General features: G+C 42.6%; 1 protein-coding gene across 5 annotated transcripts in view; it reads right to left on the bottom strand.

Annotated features, from left to right (window-relative positions):
- Positions 1-523: 523 nt before the first annotated feature.
- cep170ab (centrosomal protein 170Ab) overlaps positions 524-12,188 on the bottom strand; it is a 19,699-nt gene continuing 8,034 nt past the window's right edge. For 3 of the 5 annotated variants that reach the window (XM_020596149.1, XM_020596151.1, XM_020596150.1), the window contains exons 8-20: positions 9,716-9,853; positions 9,139-9,600; positions 8,630-9,000; positions 8,370-8,498; positions 8,078-8,210; positions 5,436-6,911; positions 4,971-5,214; positions 4,687-4,780; positions 4,356-4,517; positions 3,793-3,881; positions 3,304-3,397; positions 2,455-2,506; positions 524-2,291 (exon numbers count right to left, since the gene is read on the bottom strand). In XM_020596149.1, coding sequence (XP_020451805.1) covers positions 2,053-2,291; positions 2,455-2,506; positions 3,304-3,397; positions 3,793-3,881; positions 4,356-4,517; positions 4,687-4,780; positions 4,971-5,214; positions 5,436-6,911; positions 8,078-8,210; positions 8,370-8,498; positions 8,630-9,000; positions 9,139-9,600; positions 9,716-9,853 — 3,683 coding nt within the window. In that variant the 3' untranslated portion in view covers positions 524-2,052. The remainder of the gene's footprint in view (positions 2,292-2,454; positions 2,507-3,303; positions 3,398-3,792; positions 3,882-4,355; positions 4,518-4,686; positions 4,781-4,970; positions 5,215-5,435; positions 6,912-8,077; positions 8,211-8,369; positions 8,499-8,629; positions 9,001-9,138; positions 9,601-9,715; positions 9,854-12,188) is intronic. The other 2 variants (XM_020596153.1, XM_020596152.1) reach the window with 2 other exon arrangements.

The following is a 12,188-nucleotide window of genomic DNA, read 5'->3' as shown; positions in this document are numbered from 1 at the left end:
CCATATGTTTTATAGTAGTTTTGCTGTCTTTGGGGTGTTTTCTGTCTGCTTTTGGTCATCCGTGTCTCTTTTTAGTGGCTGTATATCACTCATTTTGTGGCTTGTTGTAGTCATTTGTTTGGATTTGCAGTGGAACAATTCTGTGGTCTGAGGGCCCCTGGGCTTGGTAGGCCCGTTCAATGATCCACTAACACTAAGGCATGAAAGAAGACTACTGCTAGCAGGTAAACATGGATGTTGTACAAGGACTTGCTCAGTGTGTCTGATTGAATGGAAATGGCCATTTCTAACAGGGCACCTTTGATAAGAGGCTTACTTCATATTTTATAAGCTCATATGTTTTCCATATAAACATTAAGTTGGCAATGTACCTAGTAACTACAACTGTCAGATCAGTGACATGGAATAAAAAACCAGCAACTACTTGGTTAATTGGCACAAAATTAACCAGCAAATTCTTGTTCCACCTCCTCAAGTTTTGTGACCTTTTAATTATACATGCAAACAAACAAACTAGTTCCTGATTATCATGCATTTTATTGTAAATGAAACAAACAATAAACAAGTATTGCAAGGTCAACATTTAACCTAACATCATTACAAAGAAAAAACAATCATACAAAACATCCAAACCAAAATTCTCCAAAGGCTCAAACAGAACTAAAGACAAAGTACAGTAGGTTCTGAGCACAAAATGCAGTGACTGATCAAAGTTGTTTTGGCTAAACTGTTATCACCAGCTGGTTACATTCATGTGTAAACATTGGTACGAGGCAAGACACTGGAAAACCTACAGTCATTGCACAACCCTTCATTCCACAAACAATAAAATGCAGCTGCAGGACTCGGACGTAGTCCCTGCCTATGCTGGTTCAAACATGACATTTTGTTTGTGATCACAGAGTAATGTGACAAAATGTTCATCGACAGACTCTAAACCCTGTTTTGATCGAGGACATCAGTGTGATAATGATGCATCATAGGGGAACATCATGTCCTGGTCCCTCTGAGATGAAAACGGACATACATTGGCTTTAAAATGTGCAAAGAAACTAACTTGCCTCCTTCTCACCATCTCTTATACAGTGCAGTCTCTCATCTCCAAATGTGATGACTGATTCCAGGGCACTTGTAACCGAAGACATTTGGGAGAGGAAAACCTTTTTGTTTTGGGGAGCTACATTTGATTCCATATAGTTTTCCATTGATGCACTGGTTACAAATGACGTCAGCACAAGAAAAAACCCATGGATGGGAGTTTTTTAATTAAACTCTAATAAACATTTACACTAGTACATATTGTGCATACCCAGTTCTTTTCCTAGCAAATCAGCACCATGGCCTTTTCATATGGAAAATCATTACTGAGCTAGGTTTGGGGGTTGAAATTGCAACAGGCCGAAAAAAATCTTTACTTTTAGAAATAATTCTATAGCAGGATAGAATAAGATTTTTCACACACACACACACACCTCCACTTAGTCATCTTTTGACACCATTGCACTTTTTCTAGTTTTTAAATTGGCCTTAACTCAGCTCACTGACAAGCTTAGGATTCAGAGATTTCAAGGCTTGTATTTAAACTGCAAGACTGAGTTTTACTTTTTGCAAAAGTCAAAGATGCTCTGATTCGAAAACAAAACACAATAAAATAACTTATCATGGACTTCAGAAAGTGTATTTTGGACATTACATCCCCTTATCTTTAACAGCTGTTAAAAATGTTTTAAGGATAATAAGAATGAGCTTCAACACAAAAGCACAGATGGTTTATTGTATATTAGGTCAGAGCATCTTCATACACCTACCAAATAATACTGTTATGTCATCATATTGTATATCTGACATCCCAAGACCTGCTGTTTGTGAGTGTTTTACATGATTTAGTCTGACTGACAGGACAGTCAGGAAAAAGAGGCATCACTCCCCTTCCTTTATCTCATCTGAAACAATATATTAAAAAAAGCTTCTATCCATACACAATTGCATTGGTCCAAGGGATGCAGGCTGTCCAGTATTAAAAGATGAGGTCTGAATTATTTCCTTGGCATGTCAGTTGTAGGATCTAAAGCTCTGTTGCGGCCCTGGGTCTCGCTCTGCCATCTCTGTGTGCTCTGAGGATCCACACGGGTCTGAGGCCAGTTCATCGGGCCTGGGAGCTGAGAGTGTGCTGGAGGACGCTTCACCCTGCTGAGCCCCAGGAGTGATCTTCTGGTCAGTCAGAGGACTGGTTAGGCCCAGGTTGGACAGGGCATCCAGGGTGCCATCTGGGTCCACCATCATGTCGATGACTGTCAAATTTGATCAGAATTAAAAAAAAAAAAATTATAAAAATGATTGAATTTGAAAATTTGAATTTCACTTTAGTGTAAAACACTTCTTGATTGGTAAAGACTTTTTTTTTTTTTTTACTGCTTTTGATCTAAAAACTAAATAGAAACATCAGATCCATACCAAGCAGCTGTCTTTCTACTCTCTTCAGGTCTTGAATAATGGTTGAAATCTCCTGTTAAGAGAACATCAATAAAAACATAAAGGCTGCTTCAGAATGTGATTAAGTAGGTGAAAGTCCATGCATCAAATAAATCAGTTCATTTCCTCATTGCTGCAGGAATGGGTTTGGAGCCATGCCGTGTATACCCAGTAATGCCTTATGAGCCCTGTGACTTATGCCATGGACAGACATATCTCTTCAGGGGTTCACAAGGTCAGACTGGAAAGGCAGAATTCACCACCATGCCCCTGAGAGCGGCAGAAAATTTGTAGACCCACCTAACACAATAGCTTGTAAGTCTTTTTTCTCCATCAAAGCAACGATATTTTGTGGCTTGTCTCCTTTAAAATGAGCATTTGGATGGTAATCAAAAGGGCAAATGGATTGTTTGGTTTGCTCCCTCAGACACTGTCAGCAGCCAGAAAAACAGCTTCATGAAGTAATCAGTAGTTTGTAGGAAAGGAGTGGATTTGATACTATTGCATTTTCTCCCAACCAATGCAACACTAATAAATTACTGACATAAATAAATTCACAGTCAAAATATATCATTACTGTAGCCATAAAAATGTACCTTTCAGACTCGGTCTTTCTATTAATTTATGCCATAATAATGCAGAAAAGCAAACATTATTTTGATTAGACCTCTGTAAAATTCCAGTATATGGTTACTGTAACACAGTTAACCACACAACACCTGTTTACACTAGCAAACGACTCAGTCATGTTAGTGGCTCTGTCAGTGCTTTGAGTTAAATGGTGCAGTTTTACAAGCAGGTAAAACAGACAATTGTGGACAGGTTTGTTACCTTGTTGGAGCTCTTGAGTAGTAAGGAGTCATGCTCTGCCTGTAGTTTGCTCTCAGTCTCTTCCCATTTCCGTTCTTTATCCTTGAAGAGGACCCTGAAGGCCAAGTTGTTGCAAATATAGCAAAATACATGAAGGTATGTTTAATATAGTTCTTAATAGACGTATTAGTTGACTGGTAAAATGATTTCATTTTGACATTTTCTGCTGAATGTGGGAATGAAAAGGCCTTTGAGTTGTCACTGTCTTTCTGATAATAAGACATGTAGCTACAGTAGGCATCAGAGTAAAGCTCTGTGATGTGCCACTCAAACTGTACCGGTGTAGTTCCAACATTAAACACAAGCAGGAATTTTAAAACACAGTACAATATGTTCCTATTTTTACAATTCTGTCAGCATTTGCCTTTTTCGGAGTCTGCTGTAAATTTAATATAAAACAGCAGACTGCAATAATAGCATATCCCTTGGATGATACACGATGATGCTCACCTGATTTTGCAAGTTGTTCTGTCAACAGACTGACGTATCCTAGTTGAGAGTTGATTCACAGATGCTAGTAGTAAACTGTCTAGCACCGCCTGATGGATGATGTTAAGAAACATCAATGTCAAACAGTGGTATATAATAACTGGGTAATGTAAATGGTGGAATTCTAGAGAGAAACTTCCTTTTCAGTGCTATTCCTAAAACTGTCCTAATTTTACCCGTGACCATTAAAACGTCTTTTCTTTTTAGCTCAGCTCTTAGCTTTTGGCGTAGTTTGTTTGTGGAGGGGTGACTATAGTTGTCATGCAGGGAGCTCACCACTAGTGGCACACTGAGGCACCAGATGACATGCTGATCTTGTGGTACACAACTACTGGACAAACGAACGTTCATGAGCTTTGCATGACCTACAGCCGTCGTTCATTTCAGAGGAACTTTAAAAACTTTACACAAAACACCGTGCATACTAAGTTCACAAGGTTCCTCTTTATTCATACCTGAAACAAAGAGAAATTCAATCTCTGTATGAGGCCCGAATGACTGCAAACACTGAAGCACATACTCACATCATCTCTGTTCCATGTTTGTCGGCGGATGGAGCGGGAGCTCTGTCTGACAGAGCCTTGGGGTCGAAGCTCTGCAGACTGCCCATTGGTTCTCAAAATGCTGCTGTGCTCTGTGGATGGACCACTCAGGTCCACGCTGTCATCAAATACACGCTCCTCCAACTAAAACAGGATTCAAACACGTTATTTCAGTAGTCCCTATTTTTCCTGACTAATTTGACTGTATTAAGTGGGTTAATAAGAATTACAAAACTGCATTATTATCTAACCCAGTAGACAAAGAAACCACATTTTCCTTTATTTTGAGTGTTGTACAATGTGTCAACTATACCAGAGCTCCAGGACTGACTGTGTCTGTCTCTCCTGCCACATCATGAATCTCTCTGGCAAGCATGGCTAAGTCTTTGGCTAGGTCTTGGCTAATCCTGATGAATAAACACAGACCGTTTATATATGTGCAACAAACTGTCCTCTTGTTTTCTTTAGTTGAACTACACAACCAAAACTAAAACAGTAAATCAGTTCCAAAAATGTAATGGCAGGAAAAGCATGCTGGATACTATTATGATTCACTGATGCTCTCTAGCTGCACTAGAGCACCTCTCACCTACATACCTGGCTATTTCCTCACTGTGTGCTGTCCAGTCTCTCATGTACTCATCCTGTTCCCTGGAGTGTTGCTTCAGCGCAGACAGGCCACCAGGACTAGGAGTTGCTGGAGCTGAACCTCCTAGCTGGGCTACTCGGGTAGATGGGAATGCCCGTGTGTGGCCTTGCTTGGACATGTGGCGATTTGAGCCATACTCATCCTCTGAGGTGGAGGCGTACTCCACAGGCACACGGCGCCACCTAGTGCCAGCTAAGAATGGTAGAGAGGTTTATCTGTTACTTAAAATGTGGGGGTGTTGTCTTTATATATGAATAAATGTTCTTTTTTAGGAACAATGAGCTGTACATGCAGGTAATTATGGATAATTGTGTAGTGTTTAGGAAGGACATGTAGGTGACCGATATTATTGCTTGTGCTATTATTTTTGATGAAATGTTTTAATATACATATTATGGAATAAAAATACTTACATGCAGGTGGGACATGCCCATAAGAGGAGGTGCTTTTACTCTTGTCAGGCAGCTTGGAGGCACTGTTAGCCCTGGCTCTGGGTCCAGACACTGAGGTCACACTAGAACCTCTGAGTCCTTGTTTAATTGCATAATCAGCTGCTGCACTCCGGGCTCCCACACCTCTACTTCTTGTCACAGTGGCCTCTGAGTCGCTCTGGGCAGAGGGAGAACCCACTCTTGGCCTCCTTGGCTGTGCCAGAGCTTCTATTCTGGACATTCCCCTTCTCGCCATCCCTGTCCTGGATGTGGAACTAGCGGTAGAGGCCTCAGAGGCTACTGACAGGCGATCAAGATCGACAGGCTCGGTGTCTGATGAATCCCCAAGTCGGGCTCGCCTCAGCAGCGATGCCCTGGTGGGCCTGGGCTTGGGGCCACTGACTGGTTTACTTGGTGCAGACGAGCTCGCCGCCTGGGTGATTTTAGCTCGACTAGACTTGGTGCTGGCCCCCACTGTTGTGTTATCTGTCTGGGCTCTGGCATGAGAGCCTTTAGATTCCTGTGTGGAGGTGTGCTGGGAGTCTGAAAGGAGTGAGGTGGAGTTGACATCATCGTCTGTGAGATCCAGAGAAGCCTGGGGGCGGTTAGGCTGTGGAGGACCAGAGGTTCTGGTCTTGACCCTCCTGTCCTGGGTCTCCCGGCTACCGGTAGGCATCTTACTGGATGAGCACACTACCGTTCTCTCCTTCTGCTGTCCTGCAAGGGTCTTGCGCTTCTGGACAACTTTCCTTGCTCCTTCAGCCTGGCTTACTGTGCTTGTTGTGTCCACATCTGACTCTGGTGACATGGAGCCTTCAATGGACTGACTTGGTGGATCACCTTGATCTGAAACTGTGGTTTCCAGAAAGGCTGCCACAGCCTCAGAGTCTTTCTGCAGTGTGGTGCTGTTGATGCCAGTCTCCCTACTTTGAGTTCTGCTGCCTGCGAGCCCATCGATATGTGGTATGAGCTCAATGGGCACGTTAGAGCTTGGTTTCTCCACAGTAAAACTCTCCTGCCTCAAAAAGGGTTTTCCACTACTTTCCCTAGCCTTCTCCTCTTCCTTTTTCCTCCTCCGTGGCTCCTCCATTCTCTTCTCCCCACTGGTCAGTGGACGAGGGGGCAGCTTGGTCAACATACCTGACTGACCTGATCTCCTGCCACCACTGTCCTGCGATCTTGCTGGTGAGGAGCGACTGGGGCTGCCACTGTGACTGCACACACCTCCCATGCCGTAACCAGGCCTATTCTTCCCCCTGGCCATCTTGTCCCCCTGGTTCTCCTTCTCCTGTAGCTCTGTGTCCTGTTTTTCCCCCATATCTGTTCGCAGGCCTGAGTCTGGGTTCCTCCTTCCTAGGGCGACCTCCTCACCAGGCAGCTGGGGTAAAGTTCTCCTCTTACGCTCTGTGTAGCCAGAAGAGGCAAAGGAGGCTGAGTGGCTGGACTCACTTATTTCAGCTAAAAGAAGAGAACATCTATTAGTAAAGTGAGTCATGAGATGAACATGTATTACATATCAATGGTGGGCAGTATTCTAGTAGCACATCTAGTAGCAATATGTACTGTGGTTTCAGTGATTCTTTTTCTACCAGGTGAACTATGAGATGTTATTTTGTTCTTCATACAGTGTGTCAATAACATGTCAAGCAATCTGTCATTTTTACATATCAATAACTTAAGCTAATAATCTTAATTTTATATGGAACCATAGCCTTCGCTCTCTACTGTGCACTGTGTACGGGGAGCTCAGCAGCGCCCTAATATAAATTGTGGAGAAAAATGCAGTGGAAAAGCAAAGCATAAAAAACCCCATCAGCCCTTCAAGTTCCATTAGATTGTGGATGTAGGAAACTCCAGGTTGCGTCTTGTTAATTTTCCATGGTGGAAAAGCTATATGAGTCATACAGCGATCTAGTTAAGATACATTTTAAGCAACTGGTCACATAAGAATAAATGAGAATGCAACTACAAAATCCTAGATTGTATTAAATTAATTGAGGTGCATGTTATTTCTTAAAAATTCAACTTTGCATTTGTAAAATGAAGGTTGTGTTATTTCTTCTTTCAGAAGTTACATGCTAGTGTTACTTTTACAGCTACACTTTAGAACTTTCGTGTTGCTTTAAAGCTACAATAGCTTCTGTAACTTTTGGAAATCACAGTCTTCCTCTTACAAATTAACCGTTGAATTCATAATCAGTAAAAGGCATCCTTGCTCATTTCAGTACACGTGGTGGTTCTGCCATACTGGCCATGCCTGACCACACTTGTTCAGGTACAGTATGACCAGTAGCTTTTGGAGTATAATTTTATCTAATGTGAGCAAACTTTAGATTTACTGTATTTCTGTGAAGCTAACTATGGAGTCAACCCGACTCCCTTTGTGACTCTTCTCTACTTGTTAATGGTGTCTTGTAGCCACATTTATATACTTTTGCTGTAAATGAACAAAATCCGTAAGTCATCGCAATATTTACCCAAATTCTGGGAAAAGAATACTCTGATGAGGTCCGCAGTAGGAATCTAACTGTGGACGTTGTGGTTATGTGGCATGTGTGACTGTAAGTGTTCAGCTAACAGGACACCTCTATAAACCAACTCTTTGTTTAGAAGAAAGTTTATACCTCTGTCCTCTGTGACCATGACATGACTCTCCCCTCCCGATCCCTCGGGGTCTGTCCTAATGTGACTGGCAGCCAGAGTAGCCCACTGCGAGACCCAGCAAGGACCACCCACCACCAGTTCCTCAGATAACAGCTGGACAAAAGCAGAATGGAAGATAAAGTAAATGTTATATAAAGAGAAGACTTACAGTATTTAAACAGACCAGCAGTAGGTTGTTGGTTTTAAGCTAATAAACATTTTGGACTGTTAATTTAGCCAAATTTTTAAAAGAGACGCTTTCAGTTTTCCCACCTCTGTCTCCATGCGTCCAGGCTTTCCTCTGTCTCTGGTACCAGACCTCTGGGAGGTCAGCTTCTCTCTTTGGTCAGTACCCCCCAGTCTAGACACACAAACAGCCTCCTGCTCATCCACACCAAACACCTGGAGTATATAGAGACAAAAGAGTACCAGCACACACAAAACTGTATAAGAATGATTGCTTCATGATATATTATAATCAGAAGCTGAGTAGATAGAGAAAAGGGATATATTATAACCTTCACCTTCCTCACCTTGTCTATCAGTTTCCTAGCCTCTTCCTCTTCACGATCTCCATTCTCCAGCTCAATGGTGTACGTCCCTCTGTCGCTATAATCATCTGCATGGTGAAAACACTCATCACGGCCACTCTGCTGATGTGGTGCCGAGCCACGTCGCTTCTCTATGAATCCACCTGCCACTTTGGAAGTGGATGACTTGCGACAACGTGCAGGACTGTCCTCCTCTGCGAAGAGGCCCTCTGGCACGTTAGCACGACCCTCTCTGATCTTCATCCCTCCACTGTTCCAGAGCCCCCACGAACGCTCCTCCAGTACCGCAGCCCTGCGCTGCTCTCCTAGTGCATTCTCTGAATCACTCTGAGTGCCGTCCTCATGCTTGCTGCCTGGCATGGGATGGGCAGAGGAAAACGTAATGGCTCAGAAGGCGAAGAAAGACAGATCAATTAGACAAGCAAGAAAATGAACATCATATTGTTGTGTGAAGTAGGCTTGTTATAAGGTCACACAGAAAAAACACACACCTTTTAGGCTCCTCAGCTGTACAGGCACATCACTTTTCACACTTTCTCCATCATCCTCAGCAACTGTGTCTTTGAGAGCTAATGGCAGTTCATTTTGGGCCAGCCAGTCAGCAACTTTGACCTCCGCTGCTACCATGGCTGTCTGAAGCGGGCTTAGCTCCTCCCCACCAGGTCGTTTAGGCCGTGGCCTGGTGTCTGGTCCTGCCTTTGCCACTCTGTCTTTGACGGTCACTTTACCTGATGCTCCAGGGTCAAACTCAATGGTGAAGGAAGCGTGGCCATGAGTGGGCTCTGCAGCAGTAGAAGCGCCGGCCTCTTGTTCTTGTGAGGCGGCCTCACCACTCACTTTACATTGCGAGGGGGTATCCTTGGTTGGGATCTCGAAGTAGCTAGGCTCCTGAGTGGAAGCTGTTAACAAGGCTGACTTTGGGACTTCTGCAGTTTTCTTGGTGTCTGTAAGAACTCATGCAAATGTTAAGTACACTAAACACACTCCACAGTAATTACTGCTCTGACTATGATATAAAGTCTCATACAGTAGTATCTTCATATAATCTTTATACGGCAATGGTAATACCTATTTCAGCTTTTTCTCTCTTCCGGTCTGAGCTCTTTTCCTCAGGCTTCCCTGGTTGCTGCTCATCAACGTCTCCATCTCCCCACCAAGCAGGCTGGCCATAGAGGGGTGTGCCCCTGTGCACAACTGCTAAATCCCCTGGCAAAATCAAACAACATGATGACATGCCTACATTTGACACAGCTGAAAGTTTTGAAACAGCTTGGGAGGTCTTGCCCATAGCCCAGAAGCCTATTGCTATATCCTCAATTTTACATCCAGCCAGGGACCTTCGTTAAATGTCATTTGCTATCTTTCTTGTCATCGGTCTATTGTATGCTGTATAATAAAGGCATAAAATACTCCAAATAGAGGGTGCGGCCACCCTGGGCTCACTTTGACAAAGGGGCCGATCTACTGACCTGATCTGCCCGATTGAACTTGCATTTTTTGTTTAGTTGAATACTTTGAATAAAGATTGTTTGCATATTTTGATTGTGGCAAAATAAATAGTGTGACCCTGTCTGTGTCTGTAACCCAAAACTCAAATATATTCACTTTACAGATATACTGTAATATACAAAACAGAAAAAGTGCAAGTAAGAGCTGGAAATATTTGGCATTTCTGATGGATTAATTAATTAAATGAATCATCAGAACTGGTGTTTAATCTTTTGATAATCAACAAATAAACTTAAGTACTTTTCAGCATAATCATGATCAATATGTTGTCCTAGGTTTGTAGCAAATTTGTCAAATTGGCAACTAAAGTCTGAGATTTACAGCACACGTTGCTGTGACCTGTAGATAAAGACATTAAAGCTACAGTATGTAACTTCAGCTAGCACTAGCATGAAACCACTCTGCCCTGTCCACCACTGTCTGAGTCTGAGTCACAGGAGGCTTCGACAGCCCCTCTCCACATTAAGACAAGTTTTGGAGCAGATTTCTGCAACAGAAATATTTGAAAAAGTACATAGTGTAGCTTTAAATTCATGCCACTCATATGTTCGTACGGTTTTGTCTGTTGTATCTCTCATGCTGTACCTATAGATAGTCGTGGACGTCTTTACTGCTCCTCTTGTCTGTTCTACGATTTTTCACATCTTCTACATTTTCAAGACAACTTCAAAGGTTTTGTGCAACTACTTATGGAGACAAATAACAAGAGACTCGATGACATGACCAGAGAAATACAGGAGATAAAAACAAGTTTGCAGTTTACCCAGCGAGAGGTGAACGTGATTAAAGCTGCCATGGGTGAACAGAAAATACAAACCAAGGAAACAAGGGATGATGTCTACAAAACTTGTGAGAGTCTAATAGCCATAACGGATAAAATGGAGCATTTGTGAGTACAGTCCAAGCGAAAAAAACCTGATCTTCGAGGGAATCAAGGAGTCAGCTGGAGAAAGCTGGATGGAAGCGGAATGTAAGGTGAAGGAAATATTAAAGGATAAACTGCAAATTCATCAAGAAATTGAGATGGAGCGGGCTCACAGAGTCGAGAAACCTTCTGATCGGGGACTGAGGGCGGTGATGGTAAAGTTGATGAAAGAGAAAGATAAGGCACACATACTGCAACAAGCAAAGAAGCTTAAAGGATCTAATATTTATATAAATGAAGATTACACAGAGTCTGTGAGGAAGAGAAGAAGGGAGTTGATGCCGAGGTTAAGGGAGGCCAGGGAGAGGGGAGACATCGCGTTCCTGCGGTATGACCGACTAGTGACCCGACCTCGGAACCAGAATCCAGGACCTATGACCAGCACGCCGAGGACCAGTATGCCGAGACAAGGAGAGTATGAAGGGGTCGCTGGACCCTCAGCTGTGTGAAGAAATACGCAGGTATATTGATATCTGCCAGGGCAGATGAGGGTTCGAACCAACAATTAACAGGAACCAACAACAAGTATGACCCACGTACGAAATGAGGCAAGTGATTTGCTACAGAGGTTAATAGTTTTTGAAGGACTGGATCTGGAATTGAACACAATTGGAGACACTGAACAACATTATCATGAATCGGACGATGACTTTGACCCTGAAAAAAACTTTTTTAAGAACTCTGAAAATAACTACAAGTATTACACGGATGAGCAGTTTAACAGCAATATCAAGACTGAAAACAAATGATCATAATTCACTTCAATATCAGAAGTTTATACGCAAACTTTCAGAGTATAAAACATTATCTTAGTAGTCTTAAACATTCTTTTAATATAATTGCTATTTCTGAAAGTTGGATGAATAATGTAAGGGGAATGGATTTTGACCTTGAGGGCTATGACTTGGTATGCACACACAGAGAGAATAAGATGGGAGGTGGTGTGGCCTTGTACACAGATAAAAACTTTTGTTGTAAGAAAGTGAAGAAAATGTCAAGGGTGGTGGATAATTTGCTGGAGTGTGTGACTGTAGAAATACTCGTGGAAAAAAAGAAAAATGTTGTAATAAGCTGTATTTATAGAGCACCTGGAGCCAGCATAGAAAA

This window comes from Monopterus albus, unplaced genomic scaffold (genome assembly GCF_001952655.1).
Source record: "Monopterus albus unplaced genomic scaffold, M_albus_1.0 scaffold29.1, whole genome shotgun sequence".
In the NCBI taxonomy this organism is placed as follows: domain Eukaryota; kingdom Metazoa; phylum Chordata; class Actinopteri; order Synbranchiformes; family Synbranchidae; genus Monopterus; species Monopterus albus.
The sequence above is the reverse complement of the archived record's forward strand: the minus strand, read 5'-3'. Positions and strand labels throughout refer to the sequence as shown.